Below are 16686 nucleotides of genomic sequence, written 5' to 3' on the forward strand. Positions count from 1 at the left end.
GTCCGACTCTGAACGGCAGGGGGAGGAGGGGTCGGGTAAGGGATCTGCTCGGGGTTCCACAGCGCAAAGTCCGCGGCCACACCTATCGCCTAAAGGGCAACTAGCCATCCCTCCCTGAAGCCATGGTGCCGAGCTTGGTGAATGATCGGCTCCACGGAGTTTTCAGCAACCGAGAAGCCGACATTGTACCACTTTTCCTCGCAGGCTTCGAGGGACTCCTTCAGGCTGGCGATTTCATTAGTTTGGGCTAGACTCAAGCTGTCCACCGTCGCTAACTTGAGCTCGGTCTCCCCTAGCTTCGCCTCCAGGAAGGTCAGCTTTCCCTCAACGGCCTGCCGGGCGTTCTCAGCATCTACCGCTTTCCTCTCTAACACCGCGGCAGCCTCCCCCTTTTCCCTGGCCGTGGCCTCAGCAACAGCCTTCAGCACCTTTTCCCCCTCTAGGGCCTCAGCCACATCCTTCAACCGCCCAGTCACAATGCTGGTCATCTGCGCTGCCTGGAGATAGGATAGTAGCCAAATGATGAAATTAAAAAAGAAAAGAGAAGACCACTTAGTATAATGCACACAATCAAGGGGAATAGAGCGTTATCGCGATGGAATGCCATTGTAGTCACGTGGCAAATGTCTCGTCATCGCCCTACGCATAGTAATGGACATCCTCGGGCAGCATGAGGCCCTGTGCCAAACTTTGGGCCACTCGCCCACTGCACCCCCGTCCCATAACTGGACGCACTCGTCACCTAATCGGAAGGTGTGCTGCCAACTGACTACTGGCCAGGAAAAGGATGCCATGTTGGTTCCGACCTGAACCGCAGGGGGTATAACCACCGGCCCCTCTGGAAGCCTGGAACCACCCGCTGCACGAGGAGGGGTCTTCGGCAAAGCGTCACCCGGGACAGGAGGGTTCCTCTCGGCAAACCTTTTTCTCTTCCTGCTTTCGCCCCCGGGAGGAGTTTGACTCGTTCCTTTCGGGGACTGAGTTTGAGTCGCAGGACCGGCGCTAGGAATGAATCGAGAAAGGGTCATCTCCCTATACTTCACCATTCTCTCCGCTTGGGCGGCAGCTGGTTCCTCGGCTATGGAGGCAACGTCCTCTGGCTGTCTGATCGCTTCGTGCCTCCGTCGACTCTGGGACACGCGCTCGACAGAAAACCCCATTCCTAGAGTATGAAATGGAAGAGAATCGAAAAGGAAAGAGAGGTAGAAAGAACTTACTTGGGGCTCTAGGGAGTGGAGAATTGAGGAGGTTCTTGCGCAGGAGAAGAATGCTCGGCAAATGAGGAGTTGGGAGCAAGAGAAACGCGAAAAGTGAAAAAGGAGTCCAGAATGGGCTATTTATAGAACCTTGAAGCGTTTAATGAGGCCAGGGGTGGGAAAAATAAACCCTCCCAAATCCCTTTCTTGGATAACCCCCTACACGCATGGGCATGGTTCACGAACCATCAGACGGTTCATAAACCGTCGGGCAGTTCGCCAACTACCAAATATTAATTACTGACGTGACAACCTGATACAGCGCCATTTTCGAGAAATCCGCTAAGACGATCGCCCTAGCCGTGTGCTGAGAGTATACCTTTGCGGGAAGCCATCACTACGACTTGCCCGGGATCCTTGATTCATTGCCTGAAGCAGAGCATGAATCAAGGGGGGCTATTGTATGGGTCTCACCCCCCGTCAAGCCCAATCGCCCTAAAACCCATGAAGACTAACTCTTATAAGAGCCCCACGTTGATCACACGTGGTAACGCACGTGCCGTCCAAGAGTTTTGAGCTCGGAGTGCTCAAAGCAGCCTGTGGCGTGCTCCTGCTGAGCACAGAACTTACATGCGGGGTTAGTCCCAACGCCACTATCATTACCTCCTTCCCGCCACCAAACATCCACTTAGATGAAACAGTATTGGACCTCCCTTCCATTGCCTAGGGAACGCCCCTATCGAGCATCAAACCCAGCAGTGGAGCCAGTTACAATGCCACTCTCATTTCCTCATACTCCTAACTAAACCCCCACTTATGAGTAATAGTATTGGACCCCTCCTTCCACCCACTAGGGGAATAATCATGACCGTTTCACTAAATTTGGCTATAAATAGGCAGGGAAGATTCAGTTGGGGGGGGGAGGGGGTTGGCAATCTCAGAGGGAAAAGACTAGAGAAAGTAATATCAATCCTCCCCAAGGAAAAAAGGGGAGAGTTAGTGAGAAAAGAGGGGAGACTCAGGAAACAGGGCAGCCAAGCATAACGCCATCCGTGGTAGGAAATTCAAAAGCCCACTATACAAATAGATTGTGAGCCCAAACTCCTTCGAGGCCCAGCAACCTTATTTTGGAACACACAACAACAAAACTGAACTTTAATTTAGAATTCTAATTTAAATTTTTCTCAATTTCACCTACTACTATTATTATTATTATTATTATTATTATTATTATATAGATGACCCATTCTTCCGTCAAAAAAGTAATATTATTAAATGATCCATTCTTTTTATATCTTCTTATCACTCCTATCCTTTTCTATAAGATTTTTAATATTGGTAAGATTATTGTTGCATAATTAAATATAATAGATTTGAATTTTAAAAACAAAAACTTGTTTTTTTTTATAAAAAAAAGACTTAAATTGTTAAAAGATTTATAACTTAGTAATATAATTAGAGACTTTTAGAGTGTAAAAATCATTCTCTTCTCTATTATATAAAAAAATCAAAATTACACATGTCAATGTCTCTTGAGTGGAGACACATAAGCTTTGAGAGGTAACAGTAACGTTATCGGCACCAGCACATTGATAAACACAATGTATTTTTTGTTGTTTGTTTTGTGTTTGTTTGATGCTCTTTGTTTTCCCATAATGTATTTCATAAATGTGATTTTAACGGATGCGATTAGGACATTTGTTAATTGACTATTTTATAAAAATTTAAATATAATTTTTATGAAAATGAAAAAAATTGTCAAAAAACATTAATTTTTTTTTACAAAATTTAGCTACAAAATTGATTGTAAGACTACAACCTTATTCAATATATTTCTATTGAAAGTAAATTTTGACAAATCCACTATTAAATTACATCTTCTTCTTATAATTTTCATACTTGCAAAAAATTTAGAAAATTAAAGATCAATAGCTATATTATCAATAAACTGTTTAAATTGAAAGTTTTTGTATTTTAAAATTATATGTAAAATATAAGCTTATACATCATATAGTAAATAATATTTGATTAACATAAAATTTGATATGTGTATTAAGAACGTAAAAAACATGTAATTCAACGGTAAGATTTTCAAAATATGTGATAATATCTATTTTGTTGAATAAATTTGTAACCTTAAATTACAACTAATTTTGTAGCTAAAATTTGTCTATTATTTTTTTCCTTTTCCATAACAAAATTTCTAAAAATACTGTTTTAAAAACTAATGCCCCTCATAAATTTTCCCTTTATAGATACTTTCTGTTCTTTTTTTTTCTAATTACATTAATACACATACATGCATAATAGACAGATATCACAATTTCAATAGATCCAATATCACTGGACACTGAAACTAATCCTGATCCATTTTTTAAATACTTCCTACGTAATTAGCCTCGTCACACACATTACTACTTGCCCACGCACACATCCACCTTTTTATTCCTCTATATATATAATATATAATACCCCTCAAGTAGTAATAGCTATAGTGTACAAGTCCACTCCCTGTTTACTCTCAAATCTCTGTCATCTCTGTCTCTCTCTCTCTCTCTCTTTCTTTCTCTTTCTCTTTGTTTCCGTTAAACCATTTTTCGCTTCAGCTTTCTTCAACCTCTGCTAAATATAGCAAATCTTTTGCTAAATCTTAGAACTAGATTTCATCAAACACAGTCTTCACGTTACAGATAAGCATAATCCACTCTAATTTTTCCGCGCCCAAACACTCGCTGCTCTCTCTCTCTGTTTTTTTTTTTTTTTTTTGGGTTTCTTCACAATCTGAGAGACCTTGTTGGTTTCTAAGTTTTAGGGTTTGGCTGAGTGTGATTGAAAAGCAACAAAAAAAAAAAAAAAAGCCAAGCTATGAGGTTAAAGGAGGAAATGAGTTGTAGAAACGAGGATGAGAGAGAGGAATTCTCGGAGCAAAAATTGAATCACCATCACCAGCCTCTATTTTTCACTACGCCAACGCTAGAGCCTGGGTTTCCTCTACAAGGAAAACCAGTGGTGGTTGGTTACGCTCTTACGTCTAAGAAGACTAAGAGCTTCTTGCAACCCAAGCTTAAAGATCAAGCTAGGTAATCACGCTAATTTAATTACTGCCTTAAACAACATTTAATCTATTAATTAATTTTTTGTTTCGTTGATTTTTGGCCTTTGGGGCGTGTTTGGCAGAGCCGATATTTTTAATTCTTTTTTTTCTCAGATTTGAGAGAATATTCTCTTTTCAGAACCTGATTGATTTTTTTTTCCACACGAGAGTTTGGTTTGTGGTGAAGAGGTTTTGATGGATACGTTTGTATGACATTTGACGATTCTGTCTCCAAATTGGAATATTCTTTTAAATCTGTCCCTTTCGTTGCGTTGGAGAAAGTGATGTGGGAATTTCTAAAACTTCACAAACTGTTCTAAGATTTGTTTATTATTTTTTTTTTTGGTGTTGAAATTTTCGTTTAATTTGAGGTAATCAATTAATCTGGGCACCAATTACTTTTCTTAGTTCTTCAGTGAACACAAAATTAACTGTGAGAGCTGTTGTTGGGACCATCTTAAATTCAATTCTTATGTAATTGTAACTTCAATTTTTAACATGCTCTCAGTATACAACATATTTGTAATCCATATGTACTGTGCTGTGCACCATATTTTTCAATCAAGGCGGCTGTGGAAAAATTTTAATGGTCTTTTTTGAGTTAAATCATAATTTGCTGTAAGCTTGATACTACATTTCTACAATTTGTGCTCATGTCATGTGGTTTTAAGCAAGTTAGTTGGTTTCTTTCTGTTTTTGTTTTATGATCGGGACAAGGTCCGTTTGGTTGGAGGAGTGGAAAAATGGGAGGATGGAAAAGTGGAATGATAGAAAAGATTTGGTTTTTTCCTCACGTGTGTTTGGTTGGAAGGGTGAAAAAGTGGGAGGGGGAAAACTTTTTTGTTTGGTTAAAGAGAAAAATGGGTGGATGGAAAATGTAAGTTATATAAATCGACTATTATGTCATTGAAAAAGTGAGATAGCTAAGTGAGAGCAATAAAGTGAGGGTATTTGTATAAATTACATCGTTTAGCATCTTTTCCTCTCTATTTTCCTCTCAAATTGGGAGAATAAAAAAATGTGGGCTTGAAGTGATTATTTTTCTTTCCATTTTCTGACTCTTATTTTCTCTCCTGAACCAAATGGTGGAAAATGTCATTTTCTACCTTATTTTTCATACTCTCTATTTTCTCCCCAACCAAACATACCCTTAATTTCGTCTTTTTTTGGAGCACCTTAAATTTTTATGATATTCACATGGGTTTCTGAGCAGATTAATCAATTGTTAGTTAATAACACTATATACTGTTGTGCAGGATTAAGGGGATATTCTTTGTTGCTATTGATCAAAGCAAGCCGCTTTCAGATCAAGGTCCTTTTGATGTTGTGATGCATAAGGTGTCTTTTCTTTTTCTTTTTCTTTTTGCTGATATACTCTTTCGTCATTGTGTCATTATAAAACTATAGGTTGAAGGCTTTCGTCGTTCTGTATTTGCACAAGGCATGATTTAATTAATCAATGTTCTTCTCTTAATTGCAGCTATTAGGAAAAGAGTGGCGCCAGATTATCGAGGTTGGTTCATATAGATTTTATCAATTTTATTTTGTCTAAAGAACTTGTTCATGTTCAAGATTGATTGATATTGAAATTGTGTGATTGACGTATCACTTACATTACTACATAAGAGACTACTTTTAAACAATGGGGTATCAAATAATCACTGTCAGTGGCTGATGAGCAACCGGATTTTTTATGCTTAAAGCTTAATCCTGTCTGACATAATTTGCAGAGTGCTCGCTCTTTCCTCCATCTTGAATCATTTCTCAATATTTGAGGTCGAGGCCTCAAGGTTCCAGCGAGGATGTTTCTTCTCCCTTGGCCATCTTGCTGATTTGTTCAGGTTTTCTGAAGCATTTTTTCCAAAAAAAAAAATTTTGATTTGTCTGAGTCATCCATTTTGAAGGTTAATAGTTACCCCGTTTTGTCAGCTGAATGGGAGATGGCTTAGACAATGCTATTTAATTCGAGATTCACTATATTTGCTTTTTATGTTTGCTACACTTCAAAATCAAGGATTCTGTAAAAGAGGAAATGGCCTTCCTTCAACAGATTGCTAGATGCAGATGCTAGTCATCTTTGTACTTCTAGGCTGCAACAGCAAAACTTTCTGACTTTGGCTAGGTTCAGATTTTTATGTCCTAGCTTCTGGGTATATTAGGTAGCAGTAGAACTGCTTTTAATTGTGTTTGATTACTTCAGTGACAGTCTTAAAAACTTATGTTTTCACAATTATTTAATTGGAAAGTTACACAAATACACACCCAATAGGTCTTGAATCCACGACCTCTTCTTCCACCAAGAACTCATATGGGGAGGAGGTGCCAGTTGAGCTAGAGTTCATTGGCATTTTGTCACTATTATTTCAAAGCTACTAGAGAGAATGTAATTGTGGATCTTTTGTGGTGAAACTGTGAATATTACTGTTTTTATGATAAAAACCTATTGTTCATAAGCATAGAAAAGTAACTATGCTATGAATTATGTAAGCTAAGAAGCACCCATTCGGATATGAGATATGTATATGATGTGATATGGACACGATGATGGTCCAATTTTTGAAAAGTGAGGATATTACTTATTAATTGTATGGATGCTTTAATTATTTAATGTATAAATCAATATTTTTAAGTTCATAATATGCTAATTTCTATTTTAAAAGGTAAACAAAAAATGGCGAAAAGGTGTAAATATGTCTAATTAATAAAAATAATAATGAAGTTATTAGCTTCATACGCAGATTTTTAAAAATAAATAAAGAAGTATCCCGCAATATACAGGAGTATCACTTTTGAATACATGTGCGATGCAGATATAATTGCTAGTTTGAAGTTTTCGTGTTTCCTAGGAATAGAGAAATTTTAAAAAACAATAATAATAAAGAACTATGCCGCTGTATTTTTTTTCTTGATAATTCGATAGTTAAAATGGGGGAGGGGGATTAGGACCCTGAATATCTCCATTGGAAACACCAGAAGATACTAATTAATTGAGCTACAAAGCTCTTGGCAACTATGTTGTATCCAAGAGTATTGGTATCAGATATGGATACGGCCGCTAGTTTTAAGTATCCATGCTTCCCAGGGTTTAAGTGATGTTCTGAATGTCAATCTTTTAAGTCTTTTAATTGTTTCTGTGTGATTGCTTGTTGGTGTTTCTGCAGTCCAGTTTAATGTCTTTTTTATTATCAATACTATGCAATTGACCCATCTTTGGAGTCATGCTTGATAAAAGATAAATGGTATGTGTAGAACATGCATTGAAGATGTATTTTAACAGATTGTGAACAATGAAGAAAGCTGCTTTTACCTGCAACAGTTAGCGAAGGGGTTTGGTTGTTTACCAATGTATGGTGGTTGTCACAATCAAGTCCTAACGTTCAAGTTCAATTTTATATCTTTTGAGGATTAATAGTTAACCCTATTTTGTTTAAATATTTTGTCCTGATGTCATCTTCAAGTTTTCTTTTGGAACTTAAGTTTCCTCTGGGGCTGTTGTGTTGTACAGTTGTAGAAAGTTGTAGAAATCAAACATGTAGTTTTTTGTGACTAGCAATTTGGATATATGTTGCTTGTGATAATCAGCCGTTTTTTTGTGTGTCTCCCTTTGTCTGTGACTCTGTGTGTGTATAAAGGCAACTGGTCTTTACAACAATTGCAATCAACACTCTCAAACGAAAGAGAAGGAAAACGTTTTGAAGCTTTTCTTTCTTTCTTTCTTTCTTTCTTTCTTTTGTCCCTCCCCCCCCCCCCCCTCCCTCATCTGGACAAGAAGGGTGTCTTTTGGATGCTTTCTCAAACCACTTCAGTGTGTTGTTTTATATATGACCACTGTTTTGGTATTTTGAACAAAATATCTTGCTGATTTGATAAATATGGTTATTTGAAATGTATGCATAATACTTCTGCCCCCCCTTCTTACCTTCTTTCCGTCAATATTTGTAGGACTACAGGCAAACACATCCAGAAGTAACAGTTCTTGATCCTCCAGATGCTATACAACATTTACGGAATCGCCAATTCATGCTCCAGGCTGTTGCTGATCTAAACTTGTCCGATTCTTATGGTAATTTTTATGTTTATTTTCTTAGACATCTCAATTACTAGGAATAGGTTTTTGGCTTTGCCTTCAGCTAATAAGTAATCAATCTCGTCAAAAAAGGCGCAACCTATGTACACTGGACGTAATGTAAGTTTAAATGATTTGTTGTAACTGAGCTAAAAAGTTCTTTGATGCTTACTGACTGTGATTTTGATGATTAACTACTACGCAGGCAAAGTTGGTGTTCCCAGGCAATTGGTTATCAAGAAAGATGCATCATCCATCCCTGATGCAGTTGCCAAATCTGGGCTGATATTACCACTTGGTATGTATGTGTTTGCATTTGCAGTTTCTTGTGCATGCTTGCAGTTTGTAGGTCCACTGTAGGCTATGCATCAACAATTGCTAGCAACTTTTCTTATAAATATGGTTTAATTGACACTAATGGGATTGTTTGTCGAAAGAAATTTTTTATTTTTTCTGAGATATTCCTATCCTAATATGTCAGTCTTGTTTCTTGACTGAACTTTTGGGATAAGTTGCTGCCTAAATGGCTTTAGGAAATCATCAGTAGTGGATTTGTAATGGTCTGGTGATGATTTTACATTCTCATGTCTGTTTCAGTTGCAAAGCCATTAATTGCTGACGGGAGTGCAAAGTCACATGAATTATCACTTGCTTTTGATCAAAACTCCCTTCAAAAACTTGAACCTCCACTTGTTCTTCAGGAGTTTGTTAACCATGGTATGCAATTGTAAGACATGTCTTATTACCTTTACAGTTGCCACAAAAATGTCATGATTTCAAAATTGTCATTCCTGTCATGATTGTAGGAGGTGTTCTCTTTAAGGTATATATTGTTGGTGAAACTATAAAGGTGGTCAGACGTTTTTCTTTACCTGATGATGTCTGCAAAAGGGAACTCTCCAAAAATGCAGGTGTCTATCATGTTCCAAGGGTTTCTTGTGCTGCAGCTTCAGCAGATGATGCAAATTTGGACCCTCATGTTGCTGGTGAGCTATCCTGTCCGAGAAAACCTTTCTTGAATTGTTCCTAATTTTCTTACTTGTATTTCAAGAACCATGCGTTTCATCATGGGTTTGGTTTGCATTGTTCCGATGGGTTTTATGCTTATGGAAAAAGATGTTTCCTGTTAAGGGTTGGTGGGGATGATTGGATTGGTTGAGCCCTGGAGCCACTTCATATTAGGTTTTTCTTAGTGCAATCTTGGTGATGTAAAAGCCTAAAAGGGCTTGTGCACAAGGCATCAACAGTGACATTGAACTGTGTTCAGATTATGAAATTTTAATTTTAGGCTATGGGTCACAGAACCTCTCTAAAATTTTTACCATTGTTTCCCCTGCAGAGCTTCCTCCACGACCCTTGCTTGAGAAACTTGCAAAGGAACTTCGCCATCGACTGGTAGTTTTCATCATTCTCTCTTTTGATTTCATGAAAGCGCACATGTCCATGCATTAATGATGCTTACTTTTGTCATTGCTAAAACTTTGTAGGGTCTACGACTCTTCAACCTGGATATTATCCGAGAGCATGGTTGTGGAGATCGTTTCTATGTCATTGACATTAATTATTTCCCTGGTAAGTGAACCTTTCTTCACATATGAATGTGATATCTCTTCCTAAGTCTTCTTGGTGATGATGTTCTCAACTGCCTTCAGCATTTATTTCAAAGCATCATCCTCAGTTTAACTTTTCTGTGATGGATACAAGTATTTTTCATCTTTTTAAACCAAAAAATAAAAATAAAATGATGAAATGTAATTTTAAACATCAAGAACGTTAAAAATCATGAAGGGTCACTTATGTAACTAGAAGTTGCATCTTATTTAGTTTATACTCTTAGTTCTTACTGATGACTATGTTAAGTATATTTCTATATGGACCTTAAAATGGGTATTTTCACATTGGTGCAGGGTATGGAAAGATGCCAGGGTATGAGCACATATTCACAGATTTCCTTCTGAACCTAGTTCAAGGCAAGTACAAAAAGAGGTCATGCTAGAAACTGTTGATGGCTCAATAAGTATATCATTGCACCTCCATAAGTATCTGCAGAAGAAAGTGGCAGTACTAAACAGAAGTACCACATCACCTCAATAACTTGCCGGAGGACAGGATTTGGATCCCCCATTTCCAAGTGAAATTAAGTGTCCATTTAATGGCTATGATTTAAATTGGAGTAAATCTAGGGCCTAGATTGTGATAACTCATCTAAAAAGATATAACTCTAGTTTAGTTTAACCATAATTAAAATTTAACCACAATTTAAATGAGTTGGCACAAATTAGGCTCTAGATTTACTCCACTTTAAATCATGATCCTTAAAATGGACACGGGGTTTTTTGGCATTCAATTTTCTAAGAATTTCTTTAGTTGTCAAGTTTGCCAAACTACTTGACAACTAACGAAATTGTTAGAAAATTGATGCTAAATGCCAAAAAAACCAAATGGGTGCTCTTCATTTCACTTTAAAATGGAGAGGATACTCATCCAAGAGGGAGGGGCTAAAGCCGTTACTATGTACGGTGTCATGTATGATTCTTGCTAGCAGCTCGAAAAGGGGACATGCAAGCTGCAAATTTTCTATCATTATCTAGTGACCAACTGGATATGTTGTCATTTAAAACATCCAAATTGTACAAAAGTCAAAGAATCCACCTTCTATATATCTCTCTTGTACAAAAGTCCAAGTACCCACCTTCTATCTCTTGTACAAAAATCCGAGTATCCACCTTCTATAGGGCTTTAGGCTCTGGTTCTTGATTATTTTTTATGCCTACCCGATGTTTCATACCGTAAATTGTTGATAAGCAGTTGGTGAATATGCGCAACTTGAGATTTTCAATGACATTTATTTTGTATCAAGAAATTTTATCTGCAATTAACTTTTATGTGACTACGAATCTTTGTGTTTCTTGACCATTCACCCTCTCATGATAGAATTTTGGGCTTTTTTTGGTGGGGAGTGTAAGATCTTTTCATTTGCATTTTTATTTTTGTTCTTTCCTAATATTTATTCATGGTCATGAATGTTTGAGGCACACCATTTTCCACCTGTGCCATGCACCATACAATGCACCCATATTAGCAATGCAAATTGTTTAATTGGGAGTCTGGAATCTGGATGATACAGTGACTCAGCTGGAAGAGTCCTTCGGTTGTAATATTGACAAGTTACAAGGATCTAAACTAAACTGAATAATCAGGTACCACACCTTGGCCGAATTAGTAAAGCAATAAGGTGAACAATCAGGCACCACGACCTAGCCGAATCGGTAAAAGCAATATGATAAGATTCAGACCTTCAAAATTTAAAATACAAGTGCCAGCAAATTGCCGTGGATAAGTGCTTCACTACTCACTAGTAGACTCGTTTGAGTATCAAGCATATCGCTTTGTGCTTGGGCAAACATAGCCCCCACAAATGACTAGTAAATTAAAAGTCCTGAGAAAAGGAGAGGAAAGAATATTTTCCTCCAAACACCCTCTATCTAAAGAATCGGCAACACCTAGTAGTATGTTACTTGCACTTTCACTCCAAGCATTTTCATTTCCACGAAGATCAAAATAAAAAAAATAGCGTTCACTAATCATTCTTTATCTCATTAATGAATGAAACCCAGATAAAAATGCAGAACCATTAACATTAAAAGTTAGAACTCACAACACAAACCTTCAAGCAAAAGAACAAAACCAGAAAAGCCATTATTAAAAATAAAAAGGTTACTAGTCAGTTGTGGGTGGTGCTTGTGAAGAGATAGGAGGTGGAGGAGAAGAGTCAACAGCAACAGCAACAGCAACTTCAACTTCTTCAAGTTGAGAAGCATCATCTAAGCCAGAAGAAACGAGAGTCCAGTCAGGAGGTAAGTCAGGCAGAGAAGGATACACAGTGGGTTTACGCTTTATGTCCCATGGCTGTGTCTTTCGTGGCCTCGTCTTCCTATGGTGCGCCGTAGCCTTCTTCTGTGGCCTCGACGAGCACTCTATCACCAGCCCCACACCACCATCGCCTCCGCCACAGCCACTGCCACTGCCACCCAATGGGGCTACCTTGGTCCCACCAGTCTTAAACGCACATGACTTCGGCACCACCAACACGCTTGTCCCAAATATAGCCGAAATCGACATGCTTTTTTTCTTATCTCAATTCTCTACTTTGGTCTGAGAAACTGTGAGAGCTAAAATGGGTTTCCTTGGACCTTTCGATTGGGATGACATGTTGACATTCATTATCTTTTGCTTTAGTCGTATGTGTTTTTCCCAAAGTAGCCTCAGTTCTAGTTGGGCCTGCCACATAGTTCACTCCATTCAATCCTTTTTATTTGGGCCCTATCTGCATTTTTTTTTTGGAAGTTATTACGGTCCAGTGCTCATAAAACATCCTTCTTTTTTCTTTTTCTTTTTTTGAGAAACATAAAACATCCTTTGGACAATGCAATTTTTTTTTTTTCTCATTATTTTCATCTTATTTTTTTTATTTTTTTCCTCAATTACAGACTCTTGGATTTAGATATTAGTAAGTCTAATACCATAACTAGTTTCACAACTTTGCCACATAACGACTCGTCAGTGGTGAAAGAATGTGGTAGTAGACTTACTCTTTAGATATCCTTTTGTATATCCGATTCATTAAATGATGAAAGAATGTGACTCTTGGTGAAGGTTTAGAAAATTCAACAAATGCTGCAATTATAAGGAGGGCATACACAACTCTTCGCAAGGTTGTGTGACCTTTCATGATAGAGGTGATATGTGTGTCTATAAATAGGACCCCGTACATTGATGTTAGATAACTAATTGAGCCGTGTTGTAGAAAAAAACACACACACAAGGAAATCTCTCTCTCTCTCTCTCTCTCTCTCTCTCTCTCTCTCTCTCTCAATTAGTTTGTATCTATGTTTTGTTTTTCTTTATAAGCACAAATAAATAATTTTTGTGTTCTATGTTTTTGGTTTTCCCCTTCCGCTGATTATTACTTGTAATGGGAGCTAACTTTTTGTAGTTCATGTAAATGAACATTAACCAGATTTTTATTTATTTTTTAAATAGTAATAGAGATGGCAATGGGGTGGAGTGGGATGGGACAGGGTAGAAGGATGAGATTTTCACCTCACCTTACATGGTTTTATCTTACCTTGTTCCCAGCTTCCATCCCCACCCTGAAAAATTTTACTTTCATATTAATTTGTCACACACTGCTCCAGGCTTATTGCAATTTTTTATCTATTTATACAACTTTTTTCATTAATATAAATATCTTTGAAATTACAATTAAACATTATTTTAATTAAATTATTTTTTAGTACAAATTTAACAATGTTATCTAAAGTGTTTAATAAGACAAAATCATAATAAAACAAAAGTTTTAATATTCGTGCATTTAAAATACTTAGTAATACAAACTAAGTTTCTAGCGCTAATAAAGCAAGGCAGGGAGGAGCTAAAAAGCCTAAATCCATCTTTGCCCTACCTTGGAGTGCGGGTGAAATATCATCCTCCATCTCCGTCCCACCACCTTTGTAGGGCAAAGAAAACTTGCTGTGAGCGAAGTGGGGTGGGGTGGAGAAAAATTATCATCCCTAGTAACTAATGTTTAAAAATTTTCCTATTTGTAATGATGGATTGATTTTTATGCATAATGTAACATTTTGATTTTTGCATGACATAAATGCATGTGATTAGGAATCAGTATTTGCGTTCTAGATAGTAGAATTATTTGATAAGTGAAAGATTAATTTATATTTTTTATAACTAATTCATAGATTTAAATGTTGAAAATAGGTTATCAGTGTCATCATCAAGTATGAACTTTACAGTGGAAGCAGGAGCTTCTTCCAACCAGGGGCGTCTTGATGAATTTAAGGGTCCAAGTAGAAAACTGAATTGAGATCTTTTATATATTTAAATATGACTTTAAAAATAATAATTTAAAAATATTACTTATACTTTGTTTTTCTGTTTTAGATGCAAATTTACTTACTAACATGAATCACTTAAAATTAAAAAAAAAGTTTATAGACACAAAAAAGTTGACAACTAAGACTGCGTTTGTTTTGGCTGAAAAGTATTCAGAAAATTGTTTTACACCATGTTCTGTGTTTGGTAAGCACAAAAAATTTGGTCAAACTGAAATTATTTTACACTTTGACCGTAAAATAACCCTTCTCTGGTGTAAATTCATTTCCGTTCTTATTTTACCTTCAGAACTCATTTTTCAGACTGAAAACAGAGAGAGAGAGAGAGAGAGAGAGAGAGAGAGAGAGCACGAAGAGAGAGTATAGAGAGTGAGATCGAGCTCGCGCCGTCGAGCTCAGACCACCGCCCCAAGCCCAGACGCACCGTCAAGCTTGCGCTGTCAAGCTCGCGCCGGCGAGATCGAGCCACGAGATCGCTGGCGGGATTGCATGTCACCGATCTACAAGCCACCACCCACCCCCGTCATCGCTACCGCCTCTAGATTGAACCACCAATCTCGTCGCCCAAAGCCCCAAGCTCGAACCGCTGTTACCAATCTGGCCGCCACCGTCCTCCATCCACCCCGATCTCTCTCTTTCCCAATCTATCTCTATTTCCCTCAATCTCTCAATATTTCTCTCTTTGATCTCTGATTTTGTTGTTGTTGATGTGGTGGTGTGGGTGGTGGTGTTTTAGTGGTTTTTTATCTCTGATTTTTTTTTTTTTTTGTTGCGGTGGTGTGGGTGGTGGTGTTTTGTGTTGTGCGGTGCTGGTGTGTGGGTGCTGGTGGATTTTCTAATATAAAATTGTTTGGAAGCTGAAAAAACGGCTGAGAAAATGTGAGAAACCAGTAGAAAATTTGCATTTTCAGAATGTTACCAAACACTTGAAATTATTTTCTAATATAATTTTTAAAATGCAACCAAACACTAAAATTTATTTTCATTTCCCGAAAATATCTTCACTTGAAATTATTTTACACCCGGAAAATATTTTACACTAAAACAAACGCACCCTAAACTCATGTGAAATTTTTGTCTATTGCTTTTTTTTTTTAGGATAAGTGCTACATTCATAATATTTTTACAATAAATCTTAGTCATTAAGTTGTTACTAGTTTTAATTTAAATCCACTGCTAAAATTACACTTTTTTTTTTTACTATCAATAACAATAGTCTGTAACAACCTGCCATTTAGAATTTATTGTTAAAGTTTTATGAAAAATGTTGTGGACATAGTTTTTTTTTAATAAAAAATTATTTTATTTATTAGCTAATATTTATGCTTAATTAATACTATTGCAACGGAAGAAATAACTACATTAATTAAAATTTGGGAGCCTTTTTTTACTTAGGGGCCTTAAGTGATGACTTTATTTGCCTATACGAGAAAGCTGGCTTGCTTCCAATCATATATTTATTTGCATACAATCTTGAACCCTACTAGCATGGTTACAATGAAAACTTCAAGTCTTGTGTCTGAAAAACCCAGTTTTTCTCTTGAAAATCTGTGTCCTAGAAAATTCAAGAGTTGAGCATGTAAAGGTCTGAAGTCTCGATAATTAAAATTTCTAATTTTCTTTTTTCCTTTTCTTTAAATGCACACACACATATATGCGCCTTTTGATCATATTCGTAACAAGTGAAAAAGGCTAGTCAAAACAAGTTAAATAAATTAAATAGATGAATAACCGCATATTTCCAATATATTATTATACCAAATAAGAGTATCATTATATTTCCAAATTAACATTCAGATTCTAAAGTAGTATATTCTTAGAGCATTCACAACAAAGCTATAAAATGCTAAAAAAGTAATTTTTTAACAACTCACACTATAAAATAAGGCTACATCAATGATGCTATTACTATAATATTTAGCATCCAAGCTACAATAGAGTGTCATCTTTGACACCCTATTGTAGCTAGGGGTGTCCACTGGACGATCCGGGTCGGGTCTGTGCCCAACTCGGAACCGACCTGCTCGCATCGGGTGGGAGGTTGAACGACCCGCTGCCGACCGCCGACAACCTTGGGTCGAGTCGGATCGGGCTCCAGTGGACAACGGTTGGGTCGGTCAATGTTGGAGTGAGTTTTAACCTCCAAATCTTCGCCGAAAATCACCAAATCTTCGCTGGATCTTCGCCGGATCTATTGATTTTTCTTAGGGTTTGTACGACAACCACGAATCGAAGCAAGAAAGACCACCTCAAGCCTAGATTTGAACAAGAACTTCCATCTCATCGTCGGATCTTCGCCGTATCATCACTGGATCTTCGCCGGATGTGTTGATTTTTCTTCAGATCTGTGTGACAACCATGAGATCGAAGCAAAAAACACCACCTCAAGCCTAGATTTGAGTGAAAAATTTCATCTCATTG

The 16686-nt window shown here is 37.3% G+C and overlaps 2 protein-coding genes across 3 annotated transcripts; one reads left to right on the forward strand and one right to left on the reverse strand.

The window, feature by feature from the left end:
* The first annotated feature begins 3687 nt into the window (after positions 1 to 3687).
* Positions 3688 to 11249, forward strand: LOC142613365 (inositol-tetrakisphosphate 1-kinase 3-like). Of its 2 annotated transcripts, XM_075785687.1 has the most exons (10): positions 3688 to 4276; positions 5547 to 5628; positions 5771 to 5803; positions 8233 to 8353; positions 8562 to 8654; positions 8954 to 9073; positions 9163 to 9342; positions 9696 to 9751; positions 9844 to 9928; positions 10264 to 11249. In XM_075785687.1, the coding sequence occupies exons 1-10, from the start codon at positions 4062 to 4064 to the stop codon at positions 10350 to 10352; spliced, it is 1074 nt and encodes a 357-aa protein (XP_075641802.1). In that variant the 5' UTR covers positions 3688 to 4061; the 3' UTR covers positions 10353 to 11249. The 2 variants fall into 2 exon arrangements, with proteins under 2 accessions (XP_075641802.1, XP_075641803.1); XM_075785688.1 differs by lacking the exons at positions 3688 to 4276; positions 5547 to 5628; positions 5771 to 5803 and adding an exon at positions 6022 to 6131.
* Positions 11250 to 11920: 671 nt separating this feature from the next.
* On the reverse strand, positions 11921 to 12572 carry LOC142613366 (large ribosomal subunit protein cL38). Its single transcript, XM_075785690.1, has one exon. The coding sequence runs from the start codon at positions 12476 to 12478 to the stop codon at positions 12077 to 12079; it is 402 nt and encodes a 133-aa protein (XP_075641805.1). The 5' UTR covers positions 12479 to 12572; the 3' UTR covers positions 11921 to 12076.
* Positions 12573 to 16686: the final 4114 nt, after the last annotated feature.

This window comes from Castanea sativa, chromosome 10, assembly GCF_040712315.1.
Source record: "Castanea sativa cultivar Marrone di Chiusa Pesio chromosome 10, ASM4071231v1".
NCBI lineage: Eukaryota > Viridiplantae > Streptophyta > Magnoliopsida > Fagales > Fagaceae > Castanea > Castanea sativa.